Genomic DNA, 17,978 nt, shown 5'->3' with positions numbered 1-17,978 from the left:
TTGTATACACATACTGTTTAAAAGATGAAAGCCATGTTGAATTGATGAATTGATTTCTTTTGACCATGATTTCAGATGAAGTTTTTGTCCCAAGTTTGCTAGTTTACTGTCATGCTCAGGAAGAGTTATTTTGTCTTCATCAGCGTGGGTTTTCTAATTTATCAAGAAATTTCTCCTCTACCACAAGCCTGTTGCAAACAAGAGTATTTGAATCAGAAGTTTCAGTATCTTGAAATTGGAATGTGGGGTGATTCATGAGGTTTGCATCAATTATTAAACAGTCATAGATGAAGATATGCAAAGATGGATGGGGCAGTAAAGTATTCTGGTTACACCTACTGGCTTAGGGATGAGAAATGAGCCAGGAAACATGAAAGTTCAAAACAGGTATTAACCTGAGCTGCAGTAGCCTATGCTCTGAAGGGAGGTAGACAATAGCTAGATATAAACAAGCTAATATACAGACCAACTACCTGGCAGGATTAAAATATAAAGCTAAGGATTTGGCAAGAGGATTGAAGAATTTCAGAATCCTGCCATGTCAATCACCCTTTCTCTCGTGAGGTTCTCAAGGGAGGCACAGCACAAATAATTATAACATTTGGAAAACAAATGGGACATGTTTATCAGTTGGGGCTGTGCCTGGATCCCACATAATACAGAGTTCTAGTAACACTGGCTTGGATCATGTGGCTCAGATGTGAGCTTGAGTCTACCTTGTTTTGACCTGTGTACCTCCTAAAGGGAGAATGAATTTTTCACTCCCTTTTTCTCAGGGAGTCTGGGTAAGAAGACAAATGTGTACGTCATCCCTGGGAGGGTGAATTTTGTTTCCTGGGGAGTAAAGTTTTCTTGGAATGTGAGCCAGAGGCTGACGTTAGAAAAGGCACTTAACTCTTCCTTCTGATACCCAACTTCACTAAAAGGGAAGGGCCAACTTACAAGATGAGAATTTACAAGTTCTCAGGGTACCGTCTAGAACTATGGAGTCTCTGTCAACATTGTTGCTGAGAGGAAGAGTGTAGACTGCAGTTAAGCCACTTTTTGGCCCCAAAAGGCACAAGTGTGACTCTGGTAACCTATAGGCTTGGCCTCCCCACCACTCTTTCCTTCTGGGAGGTGTTTACGTCTAAAACACTTTAAGAGCTTTGCCTCATACTAAGGTACCTGATGTAAGTCTCAAGTGAGAAGAAACAGCCACGTCTACTTTAGATTCTGCCCAAGTCAGGAAACTTTGTGAATGACCACATTGCTGACTCACTGAAAAGCCAGAAGCAGTAACTAGTGTTAGAAGTGAATCCTAGTGCTCGATTGATTCTCCCAAGGCATTCTGTGCCAACTGCAAACACCAAGCAGCCTTCTTCTCTCCTCTTTATGTGATAGTGCTTTGCTAAGATTCATAAACTCTGACAAAGGAAAGTGGTCTGATAATTCACTTAAGGTGCTGGCTTCCCAGCCTCACTGGGCTTTCTTCTCAATGGGCACTGGCTACAGACCTGGACTGCTAAAGTTACATCAGGATCTGAGTAACCACACAGATTATTTTGTGTTTCCTTAAAGGTAGTATTCACTTGGAGGAGTCTTCCTGAGTGAATGGACTAGATTTCTAGTTGACATCATCAATAAGGAATGGGGTGGCCTTTTCTGAAGATTGTTTAGATCAAAGGTCATAAACTGGTGACTCAAAAAACATAGCCCACAGACAAGATGATTTTTTTAATGTCATGGCTTCGAAAAAAATAGCTGACAATATATGTAATTTAAGAGATTTGTGCATAAAATCTGGATTTATAGCTTCTTATAAAAACATCAAAATATCTAGCAACACATGTTGCTGTTCATGTCTACTATTGGCTTAAGCTGCATAGCCACTTACCCTTAAGAGGGAACCCAAGCTTTCTACTTCACCTACTGTAGTTCGCTTCATGATGCCTCTTGGCTCTGTAGGGCTTTGAATTTGCTACCCTGGAGCTAGTCATCCAGGAAGTCATGATTTGTTCTTTTAAAGGTCCCCTGCTTTAAAGTGACGGTGACTTGGGCTTATCCTTTTTACTTCCGCACCAAGAATAGCCATTAGATGCATGTTCATATATGGAAAGGGACAGTTACATGCAAAGTGGAGAATTTTACACTACTTACCTGAATAAATCAGGCATACAAAGAAAATCCTGAAATGATGATATTAAATTGAGATTTGAGACTTGAATTATTCAGGGGTAATTGCCTTAGTTTTCCACCTCACTGTTTCTCCTTTGCTTTCTTCACATGGACATAATCTTCAGAATGTTCCTCTGTCAAAGGCCATCGTCATAATTCCCCTACCTCTTTTTTTTTTTTTTTTAACTCATTTGCACTCTCGGTAGCAATTGTTGGAGCCCTGCAGGGGAATAATTGCAGGGGAATTAACCTCTGACATTTTTCTAAAAATAGCCCTAATAAATCCAATCATAGGTAATTTACCTGTCCATGTTTCTCGGGGGTAACCAGGATTGAAGAAAGACCTGGCAGGCTGGCATTCCTTCAGCAATTATCTGTTATCTGAGTTCCCGGCGCTTGTGTATTTTCTTCGTTTTGAAATACGGAGTACAAATTGCCCTCTGTCCTCTGACCTCCTGACCCTCTTTCTCAGCACCTTGGTGTTGGGGTTGGAATAAGGCCGTGCTCTTCCAGAAGAGTGTGTTGGGTTCACCAGGAAGGAGGGAGCATGGGTCAAGAGAGGATACGTGGGGTCCTTTCTGAATTCCTGACTGCTGGTGGCCCAGTGATGTCTTCAGGCTCCCTCCCTTCATTTTCCATGTCTGAGCTTCAGTGAAATGCCCCAAGGCCGGCTTCATCACAGTCTTCAGCCACAACTGAAACCTGTTTGGGGAGGTTCTTCCTTGGAGAAGAGAGGGGAATGCAAAAGGGCCCTGGGTGGGTTAACAGTCTATGGTTGGTAGAAATTGTCCAAAAAAAAAAAATGTCATTTCCAGGAGCCATTATTAAGGAAATGCATTTTCTCTTGCCCCAAACAAAAAGGTCTGTTTGTGCTTTTCCCTTTTGTTCTCTCCAGACGTTCCAAGAGACCACACTGCAGTGGTCTCCTAGAAAATCTACTTTCTCAAATGCCACTTCTAGTGGCACTTAAAATACAGAACATAAAATCCTTGTAAATTCCACTGCAGAGACAAAGCCCTGAGCCCTTAAATGCACAGAAAAGTATATCTATTATCTATCGTTTCAAAGTAAGTGTGCAGTTACTTTAATTGCCTTTGTCTTCTCCTTTTCAGCTGACATTATCTCTACGGTAGAATTCAACCACACGGGAGAATTACTAGCGACAGGGGACAAGGGGGGTCGGGTTGTAATATTTCAACGAGAGCAGGAGGTAAGTGGCAGTGAATGCAAAATGCCCATTTTCTTCTCTTTTTAAAGGAGGCCTCCTACTGTTCCTTAATCCTCATGTGTCGCCCTTAACCTTGCTGCTTTGCTAGCAAACTAAAAACTGCCAAAAAGTCATTAACATCAACAGTTCCACATTCAGGCTCATAAAAGCACCTGATAATAGAGCCTTTCCTGGGCATGGCCTAATGTTTCCAAACCTGGGTGTTGCACATTCAAAACGACCTCACTTCCCATCTGACCTGCAAAATTCCATGGGTGCTTGTTGAACAGAGAACTCCTTTTTGAGTGGAATTTATCCCCCAGCCATTGCAATTAATTCTCCTAATTTCAGGTGCTCCTGCCCAATATGTAGGAGGGGAAAAAAAAATCCAGCTCTTTGCCAGTAGATGTAAAAAGGACACCGTGGGTCAGTAGAGAAGACAGTGATAGCTCACCCTACCAAACGGAGTGAAATCCCACAAAATGACATCTGAGCAATGCACGTGGCATATGTTTTTCTTTAGGTGATGCAGAGGTCCCTGGAGCTCAGTGTTGCATGCATTCTGAGCAGGAGCTCGAACTTGGAGTGCATTGAATCTCAAAAATCCCATTTCCTCCTGAGACTTGAACTCCAGTAGGAATTGTTTCTCTTTTTCATATAATTGAGTTTTTTGGTGTCCGCTTCTGTTTTGCCAGAATGAAATTATGTCCCAATCTGATTTCCTGGGTCTCCCTGGCATGGTCCTGGAGCTTCCAGCAGGCCGGTGCCTGTTCTAGGACCTCTCCCATCTGTTCCCGCCTCAGAGAATCACCAGCACAGAGTAGGGGGGAGGCCCAGTGCGGGAGGAAGGTTCCACAAGAGACTTCCCTAGCAATTTAAACCTCCTCTGTGCCTCAAAGCCATTTATGTTACACCTCCCCCCCACCCAAAAAAAAGGAAAGCCTCATTTAGAGGTGATATATTTGGTAATTGCACATTATTTGCAATTAATTTCTATAAGGGCATCATAATCCCTCGGGGTTCTGTATAAATTCAAGTGTTCAGCATTAAATCAGGCACCCAGCCTATTCCATTGGCCCTGGAAACAACGAAAATGTGGTTGGCAAGTGGAAACTAATAGCTCTTCGTGACCTGGAATTTTTCCTGCTTTTCCAGAACTGCCTAGTGCTAATTGGTCTGGCACATGATACACACACTTGACAGTCTGATTTGGATGGTAGCAAATCAACACTCTTATAAATTTATTGTTAAGGTGGACTGGCTGTCTCTGTAGTAAGCAGGATATCAGCATTTAAAGTCCTTTTAAAACTGATTTTTAAGATCTTCAGTTTAAAAAAAAAAAAATCCAATTAGGTTCATAGTGATGATAAAGAAGAACCGGAGCAGCCATTTAGCATAAATTACCCAAGGCAGAGTGTTGCCAAGAATATTCCGCACCACGATTTCCGTTAGCTATTTATAGGTTTCACCTATTTTAATGGACTGAAACATTTAGGAAGCATGATTCACTGGTAGAATGAAGGGGGACACATTTTCCAAAGGAGAGTGGTTTTGTTCAATAAAAAAATAAATGTCGAGGAGTGAAACATACCGTTCAGTGGCTTTGTGGCGAGGCTTTGGGTTGGGATGAACGCTAAGCCTGAGAAACAAAGCCAGGTGACAACAGGCCCGCTGCACCCCCCCCCCCCCGCCCCGGCCCCGACCTCTGTGCATGACTTCTCACAAGTCACGCTCCTGGCAAATTTGCTCATAGGAACCTCAGTGCCCCACAAATACATCGAACACGGCATCAGCACCATCACCCATCAGATGGAGTAAGTGGAGATTTTGGTTTGAATGGTCAATATCCATCCAGAAATATAATTTTTTTAATGGAGTCTTAATCCTCAGAGTCAGACTCTTTCAACACATGTTCAATAAGGCCTGAATTTGAATTTGCGAGCATGGTTTTCCAAAGCCTGAATCTGGAAGCTCCTGGTAATAAGGTCCTAAAACCCCTGAAATAAAACCTGTCTTTTCTTTTTCCCCTTCTTCTCTTTCTTTAACACCCTCTTTTTCCTCCTCTCCACACTTGTCTGCCCCAACCCCTTCTGCAGATTCTCTCCTCTAATTTTCGTTACCGCATTCTTTACCTAGTTCCTCCTGTTTGCACTGTGCATAATCGGGAGGGGTGAAAGCTGCAAATAGAGCCTGATAAATTTCCTAGGGGTTCATGTGGCATCTCTGCACTCAAGTCTGTTTTGTCAGTTACACGAGGGAGGGAAAAAAGGGGTGGGGGAGATCTGATGCCCAGATCTGCTGTGTATAAGCTGTGTGACCCGGAGAGGTCATGTTACTACCTCTCAACTTTTTCTGTCAATTTCCCCACCCTCCCTACTTCTCAGAGACTCTGAGGTTCTGGTGAGATTTTAAAAGGCCAGCAACACGTGCAGATGCCATGGTTTTATAGTCTTTGTGAGGGACTGATGTATGTCACTGTGGACATCAGTGTGGGATAGATCAGTCCTGAGCGTGTCCAAGACATCCATTAAGATGTAGAAAAAAAATATTAGAATATCCATTTATATGTATTTTTGAATTGTGTCCTATTTTAACATCAATTTTTATGTATATGTTATGTATACCATATATTAGTACCGAAGTTCATGTATATAATTTATAAATGTATGTATATAGGAGGTGCCAATATTCACCAATAGGGGTACATGATCAGATGCTGTGGAGGTCACTCAGCTAAGGTAAACTTGTTGCCATGGGTCTGCCCTCATTCTACAGTGACATGACCGGCCCATCCCTCCCCATGTCTCTGCCCAGAAAAAGAAGCAATTGGCAAATTTGCAGTTGGCTTATGTGATTTCATCTTTTGTGTGTGTTGTGTGTGTGTGTGTCTGTTCTTTTTCCCTTCCTACAGAGTAAAAATCAGGTTCATCGTAGGGGTGAATACAATGTTTACAGCACATTCCAGAGCCATGAACCCGAGTTCGATTACCTGAAGAGTTTAGAAATAGAAGAAAAAATCAATAAAATAAGATGGCTCCCTCAGCAGAACGCAGCCTACTTCCTTCTGTCTACTAATGGTACGTGGAGGTGACTTTGCTTGTTTGGTATTTGCAGAGATGCAGTGAGCAAACCACATATTTTAATCTTTCCTGGGCTCAGTTTTTCTTTTTACCTTGTAAGCTATTTGAACAACTTAGAAACAATATTTGCAAGGTGCCTACCAGAGTGCCTGGCATAGAGTAAGCCCTCAGTACATAGCAGGTATTCTTTTTAAAAACAACAAATTTATAACCGAATTAGGTGAGACCCATGATCTCCAGTTTTTGATTAGTACAGATTAGTTAAAACTAAAGTATCTGACTTCCTTTCTTAAGATTCACTAAGTGTTTTTCTGGGAACACATTTCAGAAAACTCAACATGCCATCCCTATGCGTTTGGCATACTGATTAGAAATTATTAATCCCTGAATATATGTGGGGTTTATAAAGGAGATGTTTGTGTCTTCTTACACCATCAAATTCTTGGTCAAGAAGAAGAGGGGTGGACCCTTCCAAAGTATAGACCAAGAAGTGGCTTCTTTCTCTTTCTTCCCCCATTCTCTTCTTATGTCATTTATTATTTTAGGGGGAGTTGATATCAGTAGGTCAGAGAGAAAGGACGTTGGGGTTGAATAGAGAGACAAATTTCATGTGAATTTGGTAAACCTTTATACAGTGAAATTACCTGCCCTAAAGGCTCATAATACCCTTCTGAAAGAAGCCATCCACTCTCAGAACAATTCAGAATAAAATCATATGGTAAAGGGAACTAATTGAATAGCATAAAAATTAAGAGGATTAGTGTATAAAAATTGAAAACCCCCTACCAAGCAAATAAGCTGGGAAGTGATTCATTTCATCTGTGTGAGTCTGTCTACAAGGGCTATACGTGTAAATGTAAATCAGGAAGCAAGGGGTTTGCTTTTTGTCTATCCCCAGCACTTACAGGGTAATGCTCATAGGTATATAATATGATCAAACATATATTAATATTTTTAAAGACTGAAAGGAAACACACAGAAAGCTTTATCATGATTAATTTTGGGTTGTGCATTTTGAGTGTCTTGTAAATTTGTTCCTTGTATCCTTTTAACACATGTGAACCAAAAATCCTTTGGTTATAAACCCCGTGTAGAAATTTAAAACATGGCACTTCTGAAACAGCCAGTGTAGGCTTATTCAAGGATAGCTTATCTCAGATTCTAAGTCATTTAATTTTTTCTCAGAACTGTATGTATTGTTGGGTTTACTTTTTTCAACCCTGATTTCTTGAAAGTCAGACCACATGAATACTTTTTCCTCTTCCTCTTCTTCTTTCTACTCCTCCTTCTCCTTCTTCTCCTCCTTGTTTTGTTTTGCTGTTGAAATTTTACTCAAAGTCTCTGCATACCCAACACTTGAGAATAAAGGAGACTTCTGATGATTTTGACTTAATTATTTCAGGCAGAGGAAAAGTGTCTGATTATCTTCTATGGCTAGCTTACTTGATATTATGAAACTGACCCTATTGATTATTACTATAAAATTCAAAGACTTATTAACTGCTTTGTGGGGGGGGGATGGGAAGGAAATCGTTGATATGCAATGAAGATTAATTATATAGCATAATGTTCTGTTAATTGAGTTTTTAAATAGTTTTTTGATTAACAAGGATATTATCTTCCCATTTGGGATGCTATTTCATATGCCAACAGCATCTCAAAATGATTCTTAGAAGAAAAATTCCCATGTTCTTTCACAATTTTCTTTTTTATACTAATATTGAGGTTGAGAATTCCCCTCAAGCCAAATAGGTTAACATGCAAAAATTAATGAAAGACAATTGAAATTACTGTACAAAAGAGAAAATGAAGATAGATGATAAGATTGTGTTTAAAAGCTGCCACAAGTAATGATAAACTACTCAGAGAGCCAGCCAGAAAAAAGAAAAGTCATTACTCACAGTAACAGCCACATGTTCCTTCGACTTTTTTATCCACAAAGCTTCGAGATACTGAGTCAAGAAAAATTGTGTGATAATAAAGTCGAGAATGACTCCAGGCAACCCAGCCATAGGGAATTGGATTGAATTCAGCATCAATTATCTTTTTAAAAAAATTGTACTTATCTCATTATAGTTGGGTACAGTTTTACATTCTACAAGCATATTTTGTCAACTTTACCATTTTTAATGAAAAGTAAAACCAACGCTCAATTTTCAATCTAGACTTTGAAAATATTTGCCTGGTGAAAACACCTTGCTTTATCTAGCTTTCCACTTCTGTTTTAATACTTATGATGAGAGGGAAAGGTATAATTGATTTGTTTTTGCATGCTATGAAAGAAGTATGTGCTCATTGTAAAAAAGAAAAATTTTTTAGAAAATACTGAGAAGCAAAATGAAGATACTAAAGTGTTTACACGAAGAGAGAACTGCTATTAATGTCTTTTAACGATAAAAAGCAGAGATGTGGATAAATGGATAAATCTTTTTGCTTCTTAATGAAAATGTGATTATTCTATATGCTGTTCTGAAACAGGATTTTTTTCCTTAATAATATAACACTTAACCACAGAAATATCTTCCTAGTTGTTAAATGTTCTTCTAAAATACCACTGCATTTTCTTTTTTTTTTTTTTTAATTTTTTTTTCAACGTTTATTTATTTTTGGGACAGAGAGAGACAGAGCATGAACGGGGGAGGGGCAGAGAGAGAAGGAGACACAGAATCAGAAACAGGCTCCAGGCTCTGAGCCATCAGCCCAGAGCCTGACGCGGGGCTCCAACTCACAGACCGCGAGATCGTGACCTGGCTGAAGTCGGACGCTTAACCGACTGCGCCACCCAGGCGCCCCAACCACTGCATTTTCAACGACTGCATGGCATTTCCTTGTATCATTTTTCTAATTTACTGATAAATCTCCCAATAGTAGAACTTTAATTGTTAACAAATTCTTACTATTATAAATTATATTTTTATAAGAATATATGTTAACATGGGTAGATATGGTTAGGAAAAGGCATATTATAAACTATGCATAGCATGTTACATATATGAAAAGTTTGTATAATTACACATCAAATGTAACAAAAGGATGTGCACAAAATTTCCCTAATAGTTATCTTTGTCTAGTGGAATTGAGGGAGATTTTATTTTATTTTTTTACTTTCCAGCTTATTTTCATTTTTTGCAATTATATTTACCACATGTATAATGAAAGAAGGATAAAATGAGAGAATACAAAACCAGTACATGCAGTCTTACAATAGGTTCGTACCCATCCCCCAAAAATGCATAGAAAAAAATACTGCAAATATCTGTGCAAAACAGATATTGTCCCTGACTGGAGGAGGTATAGTTGATTCTTGCTTTTTGTGTTTTACCTATGATTTCTCCGTGTAGCAATGTGTCATTCGTAATAAGAAAAATAGAAGAGGGGCGCCTGGGTGGCGCAGTCGGTTAAGCGTCCGACTTCAGCCAGGTCACGATCTCGCGGCCCGTGAGTTCCAGCCCCGCGTCGGGCTCTGGACTGATGGCTCAGAGCCTGAAGCCTGTTTCCGATTCTGTGTCTCCCTCTCTCTGCCCCTCTCCCGTTCATGCTCTGTCTCTCTCTGTCCCAAAAATAAATAAATGTTGAAAAAAAAAAAATTAAAAAAAAAAAAAAAGAAAAATAGAAGAATTGCCTTGCAAACGGGACGGGATATATTCCAAAGCCAAGCAGTAGAAAGTATTTGGTGTTAAAAGTCACTGGTCTGTGTTTTTCAGAGTCACAGCTGACCAGTCAGTAATCAAGTGACTGTATAAATACGGCCTCTGTTTCAGTTTCTGACCCTAACATGCAGTGCAGTATTATAACAGGATATCCAGAGAAGGGAGGCCCAGAGGAACGTTGGCATACAGATAGGACGATCTGAATTCAACTCAGTACCTAGGAAAGGCTTCCTTGCCTTCCATCCCAGTACAAGCCAGAGGGGGCACACAGTTCAGAGCACACCAATCTTACACTTGGCCGCCATGCCACGTGTGCCAGTAGACGTGACCAGCCTGAGTCCTCCCCAGAGAACAGGAGACAGGGGCACTTACCTGTTAAAGCAGCCAAATTGTTGCTGAAAGCCTACCTCAGGATGGGATGCATGTCAAACCTCTGAGGACGAGGCATTTGGTGGGGAGACATGGGGAGGTGAGATGAGGGGGCAAAGGAAAAAGGGAACCCTGGGACAGGCTGGGTGAGGTGTGGCTCTTCTTCCAACAGTATTATGGAAGAAACAGGGTGTGCTGACATGATCACGGGATGAAGCTAATGCTGTCAGAACAACAGGTTGTCGTCAAAGAACAGTTGGCCACTTTGCAAATTAGAGTAACAGCTGCTATTTGTCAACCATTATTAGACACCCCAACCCTACGTTAAACACTGGGTTTCATTCAGTCCTTCTAAGAGCCCCATGAGGATGACACTGTTTCTCCAAATCACAATTTAAGAAACTAAGGCATAGAGAAGTTAAGTGTCTTTATTTGTAAGGTTGAAATATTTGAGACATACTTATACTAAAAAGTCGTTTGCTCTTCATCTGAAGTTCAGATTTAATTAGGCATTCTGTACTCCTTTTCCTGAAAAAACTATTGCGCCCATTTGTTTCTCACTGAAGAGATACTGGGCACCTACTACGCAGGAATCCTGGTCCTTGGCCACGCGGCTGGCTGGAGTTGGGGTGAGGCCCAAGCTTGTCTGGTTCCAAAGCCAACCCTGTGCAGGCAGAGGAAGATACAGAGAAGGCTTTTGAGTCCCTGCCCTGCACAAGAAAAGCTAGAGCAAGCACAAATAATGAATGCAGGACCTGTTCAGGAAAGCCTGCAAAGGGCACGTGACCCACACATACGTTCGGTTTGGCCCAAACACATCTTCTTAGGAAACAGATCGAAAGGCTGCAGATGGAGCTCACCATCTCCTGCCTTCCAAACCCTCAGCCCCTCTCACTCATTCCCCTGGCCCGCCTCACCCCTGTAGACATTGGAGATCTTGCCCTGTTTTATTGCAGTAGAGAATTACAGGTATCAGCAAGTACTGTAAAGTGCTGGAACAGAACACAGTTGCAAAAGGTCGTTTCCAGCTGGCGACTCCAAGCCTGGAGACTGCAATGGGAGAGGAGCATTTTGATGAATGATCCTACCATTTTCTATCTCTGAGTATTGCTAGCAAGATGCACTCTGTAGATATGGGGTTAATTCTTTCACCCAACTAATATTTGTTGAACATCTTCTGTGTCCCAGGCACTGTTACAGGTGCTGGATGTGTAGTGATGAACAAGACAGAATCCCTGCCTCCAGGGATTTTATGTTCTAGTGAGGGAGGCGTAACAAATATGTTGTCAGATAGCGAAATGTTCTAGGAGGAAACATAAAGCAGGGGGAGCAGCATGAGAATGGTGGGGACATTTTGATGCAGGTTGATTCAGAAAGGCCCCTCTGAGCATGGGACACAAATAGAGCCAAGTGAAGGAACAAGTCACGTGACGAGGAGGTAGAAGGCTTCCTGGCTAAAGGCACAGCTCATGGGAAGCCTAAGGCTGGAGTGGGGATAATGTGAACAGGGAGCTATAAAGAAACCATATGGCTGGAGCGCAGGGTGACTGGGGCTCACAGGGTAAGACCAGAAAGGATGAGGAACTCCAGGCGTGGCTCATGGAGGGCCTTTCAGATCATGGTAAGGAAGTGCTTGGTGGGATGGGACTGAAATGGGAATATCTACCTCTCAGCGTTATTATGAACATTAAATACATTTTCCATAGCGAATGCTGATAACATAGTTACATAGCTAATTCTGTATATGTAGCTGCTCTGATTCAGTGTTCAATAAATATTTTTACTGAATGAACCAAAATAATGTGTAAGCTCTAAATTTCATAGGCCATCGTCAGGAAAACCATTGGTCTCAGCACAGTGTATACTTTTGATTTGAAACATGAGCTCTGCCTTCCAATGACGTGAGATTTATGCTCGGAACCCTTGATATGAACCAGCTTCTGTAGCATTTCCTTCCATCCTTACCTCCACCTCTCTCTGCTCCCCAACCCCCGCCCCCCACCATTCACATAGAAGACTCCTTTTCAAGCTCATTTTCACTGTAATTTTGATTTGCTCTGGTTTCCCTCCACAGATAAAACTGTGAAGCTGTGGAAAGTCAGCGAGCGTGATAAGAGGCCAGAAGGTTACAACCTGAAAGATGAGGAGGGCCGGCTCCGGGATCCTGCCACCATCACAACCTTGCGGGTGAGCCCAGCGGCAGCTTTGGCCACTGCCTTTCACTTCTCTTGGCCACCAGGCTCAGGGGAAGGGTTCCTGGGTTCAGCCGCATGTGGGTTGCTGCTAGAGGTTGGTTGCAACTATAACATGTGAGTAAAGGAGGTGAAGTGGGAGCTCGACCTGTCTGAGTGTCTGGTGGCAGATTGGGGGGGGGGGGGAAGATAGGGGCCAGGCTCTGATGACTACAGATTCATGCATTTCTTTTAACCCCCTAGGACTCGCCCACGTGGCCACTGCCATGAGTTACTATATGCTTAGCCTCTGTGTGTTCATGATCTCTAAAATGTTTCTGTACTCAAGGCATAGGGGATGGGATGACCCACGTGGCAAGCTGGGGTTTCATGGTTCAGAACATGAACTTCTGAATCTCATAGGCCTGGGTTTGAATTCTGCCACTCCATAGAATCTCATGTAGTCACCTAACCCTTTTGAACTTGAGTCATGCAATTTGTGTTTAGTTTCTCTGTCTGTGAAGCCGTGAACCTCATACTTACTAAACTTTAAACGGTGAACCTCATACTTCACTAAAAATGTGCCCTCCTTCCATGGCTGGTAGTCAGTATATGATCTCTGCTGTCAGTCTGAGTAGCTCCCTTTCTGCCCTCCAGAAAGTCACAGTCTGGTAAGGAAAGGATTTGGAGGTCTCCTATAAAAATGCTTATGACAGTAAATAGAGTAAGTTAAATGCAGTAAGTGTCTGAGAGTTACAGTTTGATCAAAGGGTGAAGAAATTATATTTGGTTCTAGAGATCAGAAAAGGTCTCATAGGAAAGTGGTATTAAAAATGGATTTCTGGGGACACCTGGGTGGCCCAGGCAGTTAAGCATCTGACTCTTCATTTTGGCCCAGGTTATGATTGCACAGTTTGTGGTATTGAGCCCCATGTCAGGCTCTGCGCTGACAGTGTGGAACCTGCTTGGGATTCTCTCTCTCTTCTCCGTCTCCCTTCCTCTGCTCATGCTTGCTCTCTCTTTCTCTCTTTCAAAATAAATAAATAAACCTAAAAACAAATTTTTTTTTTAAATGGATGTCTCAAGGCACCTGGGTGGCTCAGTCGATTAAGCGTCCAAATCTTGATTTCAGCTCAGGTCATGATTTCTCAATTTGTGGGATCCAGCCTCCTGTCAGGCTCTGTGCTATTAGCTTGGGATTCTCTCTCTTCCTCTCTCTCTGCCCATCCCCTGCTTTTGCGCTCGCTCTCTCTCTCTCTCTCTCTCTCTCTCTCTCTCTCTTCTTTCAAAAATAAATAGGGGTGCCTTGGTGGCTTAGTTGGTTGAGCGTCTGATTTTGGCTTAGGTCATGATCTCACTGTTCATGAGTTCAAGCCCTGCATCAGGCTCTGGGCTGACAGCTCAGAGCCTGGAGCCTGCTTCAGATTCTGTGTCTCCCTCTCTCTCTGACCCTCTCCCGCTCATGCTGTCTCTCTCTCTCTGTCTCAAAAATAAATAAACATTAAAAAAAATTTTTTTTAATAAAAATTTTTAAGAAATGTATTTCTCAGAGCAAAATTTTAAGGGAAGGCTCTCTAAACACAAGGTAAAGTGGTTTAGGGGTTGGTGGTGAGTTTGGTTTTAGATGTGCATACTGTGAATGGTACAGCATTCCCAGATCCACATCTTGAGACCAGCCCTAGCTCCAAGGGACTTTCAAACCTTTCAAATATGTGTTTTCAGATACCAGCTGCCCTACTAAAGACCAAAAACTGAGATCAGAGAGACAGTGTAGTACATGTAGGCAAAAGAGGTTGTCACCATAGGTTGAGAAGCAGATATGGGACCTGAAGGATCAGCATGTGCCTGGTTACCTTGCTTGTTTATTTGTTCATTAATTCATTAATTCATTTGTTCCTCTCTTTATTCAGTGGGTACTTTTTGAGCACAGGCTCAGTGCTGGCCACAGTGCTAGGCTATCATGTGTTTACCCAGTATTTGTGGTTACCTAGTTTTTCTTTGAGCTTCTTCTGAGCAAACAAGCATTGGCTTCTCAGCTTCGTCTCATCAACCTGCTTCCTCAGCCTGAAGAATGGCCATGCAAGTCCTCTGTATCAGAGTGGGCTGATGGTCTAAATGCTCAGAGGTTTTGCAGACCTGAGGGTTGAGTAGTGAAGAGTATGGACCTTGAGTCAGTCTGCCCTGGATTAGAAGTTTGGCTCTATTGCTTTCCAGCCAGGGACGTTGGTCATATGAACCAAACTCTTTATGCCTCCAAAGTCCCATGTGCATTACAAGGATTCACTGCCTCCCAGGAGTTTTGCAAGGATCCCATGCTCTATTGTGCATGATGAAATGTTAGCCAGTGCAATGTCACTCACACATAACACTCCATAATGTTAGTTCCCTGCTGGCCGTTTAATATTATCTTCATCATTATCATTATCATGGCTGTTACTACTCCCTACTGACAGGAAAAAATGTATATTCTTGTCCTTTTCATATACTTTTTATACGGTGGTATTCATTCCACAAACTCTTCACTGATGTCTAATAAGTGGCAGACAGTCTGCTGCCTATCCAAAGGGAGTAAGACCATCTGTAGCCCCTTGGAACTTTGCAATCCTATAAGGAACACAGATGGCTTAGGTGCCACTGGGGGGTTCACGACATGAACTTCTGCCCACATGTCACCTTGTCCTTGTTTTCTCTGTGAATGGACTTTCTCAGATGCCATCTGTAGTTCCCACAATGAATTCCTGTTGGCTGTGGCATCCTATGGGACTTCATACATCTGTGGTTAGCTACTCAGAGATGTTGTCCCCATGATGAAGAGAAGGCCTATGTGCATGTTTACTTTAGAGCAGAGATTCTCCCTATGGTGAGACAGTGATGTTATGAAGTATATTTTGTACATACCAGACATGGAAGGAAGCCTTGAGGTGTGGCTGGAAGTTTGAAAACCCCAGTTCTGATTCTTGCTTTCTTCTTAACCAGCTGTGTGACCCTGGGCCAGTGAATCACATTTCTTCTCTCCATGCTAGTTTCTAAGCTGCCACACAGAGGACTGCATAGTCCATGCTTTTTATCCATGGTCCTAGTTACAAATTCAGATCCCTGGGCCCCAGCCCCAGTGATTCCCTTTAGCAAATTGAGTGATCTTGAAGAATGGACATCTTTAACACAAGCCCCTGTAGTTAAGACAGTAGGTCTGTGGTCACTGGATTCTATCATCTTTTAAGGTTCCCCTGAGCTATCATTTTTTATGAGCCTCTGCTACTTTTCAGTCATTTCAATAGTTATTGTACCAACCTGAGAGACACATTTGCTATAATATTGTAATTACCCATATTCGATTTCACCCCATCTACTTTCCTAGGCTTTCAAATATACTCTGTTTCAGTGTAATCATCCACCCTGCAGCATTCTTGGATGAAAACACTGAAAAAACTAGCCTCCTTTCCTTTTTGATCCCAGTAGTAGGAGAAAAAAAAACCCAAGCAACTCTGAAGACCTGGGATTCAGAACAATGACTCCAAACAGAAAATGAGCTGACGTGATATTAATCAGCCTGTATTTTACTAACATGCTCCTCTCTCAAAATTTGCATTACCAGCATTTGTAGCTTTTCCCCCTTCCCTGTCTAATGATTACCTCTCGCTCACTTTCATAGTTTCCAGTTCTATGTGGATCTTGAGAGTGAGAACGTTTAATAATACCCGACAGCTAATTAATCCTCATTGAGTAATGAACCTGATCTGTTTCAGTGCTAGGAGGCTCAGCTTTTCAAAGCAAGAATGTGGCTTTTTTTTTCCCTTTTTTCATGGAAGATAGCTTTTTCAATCCAGTCACTCATTACCCAAAGAGACTATGAGAAGCACTTCTGTGAAAACCATATCTCCTGCTCAGTATCATAACATTGAAAGCAATAATCATAATGATAATTTAATAACACCTTATAGCTATAAAATGCCATTTATATCACAAAGTGTTTTTTTTTTTCCTAATCCCTTGATTCATCTTCAGAACAGCCAGTGAGAAAGGATAAGTATTTGGCCGGTGAAAATGCTGGCATCTAGTATTTACTGAGCATTTATTATATCCCATGCATCATACTGCACACTCTTTCTGCACTAGCTACCACATGACGTATGGTTCGCCATTAAATACTCTGTACAGATGAAGCTCAGAGAGGTTAAGTAATATGTCCAAGATCATGCAGGGCTAAGAATCAAATCTTGACCTACTTTGCTCTTGGACCTGAGCCCTTAAACCTGGTGCAGACTCAGAGAAGTGACTTGTCCATTGTCTGCCAACTGGTTATTCCAGAGCTGGGACTAAAAATCTTACACTTAGACACAGACATTTGAGGATTTGAAATGTTTTTTTCTTAATTAGTGCCATTATTATTCCAGGATAGTGTCTGTCTGTCTCTCTCTCCCTTTCCACCCACTCCTCTTTCTTTCTTACCCACACGTTCATACACAGTGAGTTTCCAGATCTCTGACCTCAGCATGCAGAAGCAATGACCCTGAGGTCTTCTGCAGTTCTACTTAGCATGATTCTTCCTGCCCTTCTTTCCCAGCCTCCCAATACCAGAGGTAAGAAACCCTCAGAGCCCCTTTCTAGGCAACAGAAACTCATAGTTCAAGTAACTTCATCAGCCTGAGATGGGAGCTGAGTGGTGAGAAATCACACTTAGCATATTTCTCCCTGCAGGATGAGCCTGGAGTTATTATTCACCTCATTATGGTTGGCTTCCAGTGTCCTGGAAACCTAGGCCAGATTGGAATTTGCTTTTTAACTAGTTATAAATAGAGATTTCAGAAGGTGTGATCTACCAAGCTGTGACTTGCCGTAACCTCTCCCAAAAATAAAGGGGATGTAATGAATTCCTGTTTTTTAATGGATTTTATCTAAATAATCCTTACAGCTAATGTTAATAATAATAATAATAATAGCCATGTTTATTACATGCTTACTATATGCCAGGTGCTGCGTTTCACATCTCTGTACCAAGTAGTTCTAACAGTAACTCTGCCAGGGACATTCTGTTATTCTCTCTGGACCATCCAGAGCCTTCCTCCCTCAGAGAAGTTCCCCTAGAATACCAGAGGGAACATTGCACACTCACATCTTCCCATTCACTCTCGGTGGCTTTACCCTCCCCCTCTTTTGTTAGCTTGTATCCTTACCTGAGAAACCATTTGTCCATTTTCTGCTGCCCCTCCACCTCCACTCAAATGTAGGCTCCAAGAGAAAGGAACCACGTTGTGTTTTCTCCTGCAGCTCCAACACCTAGAAGAGTGTGTGGCACATGGTCGGCCATGTATTTGTTAATTGAATGCATTACACAGAAGTAGAA

The 17,978-nt window shown here is 41.8% G+C and overlaps 1 protein-coding gene across 10 annotated transcripts in view; it reads left to right on the top strand.

The window, feature by feature from the left end:
• Window positions 1–17,978, top strand: part of PPP2R2B (protein phosphatase 2 regulatory subunit Bbeta) — a 469,020-nt gene that overhangs the window by 354,512 nt on the left and 96,530 nt on the right. For 9 of the 10 annotated variants that reach the window (XM_043590316.1, XM_043590347.1, XM_043590325.1 and 6 more), the window contains 3 exons: window positions 3,270–3,367; window positions 6,276–6,441; window positions 12,538–12,650. In XM_043590316.1, coding sequence (XP_043446251.1) covers window positions 3,270–3,367; window positions 6,276–6,441; window positions 12,538–12,650 — 377 coding nt within the window. The remainder of the gene's footprint in view (window positions 1–3,269; window positions 3,368–6,275; window positions 6,442–12,537; window positions 12,651–17,978) is intronic. The other variant, XM_043590336.1, reaches the window with a different exon arrangement.

The sequence above is a fragment of the Prionailurus bengalensis genome, chromosome A1, assembly GCF_016509475.1.
Source record: "Prionailurus bengalensis isolate Pbe53 chromosome A1, Fcat_Pben_1.1_paternal_pri, whole genome shotgun sequence".
Lineage (NCBI taxonomy): Eukaryota > Metazoa > Chordata > Mammalia > Carnivora > Felidae > Prionailurus > Prionailurus bengalensis.
This window is presented reverse-complemented; position numbering and strand designations above follow the sequence as displayed.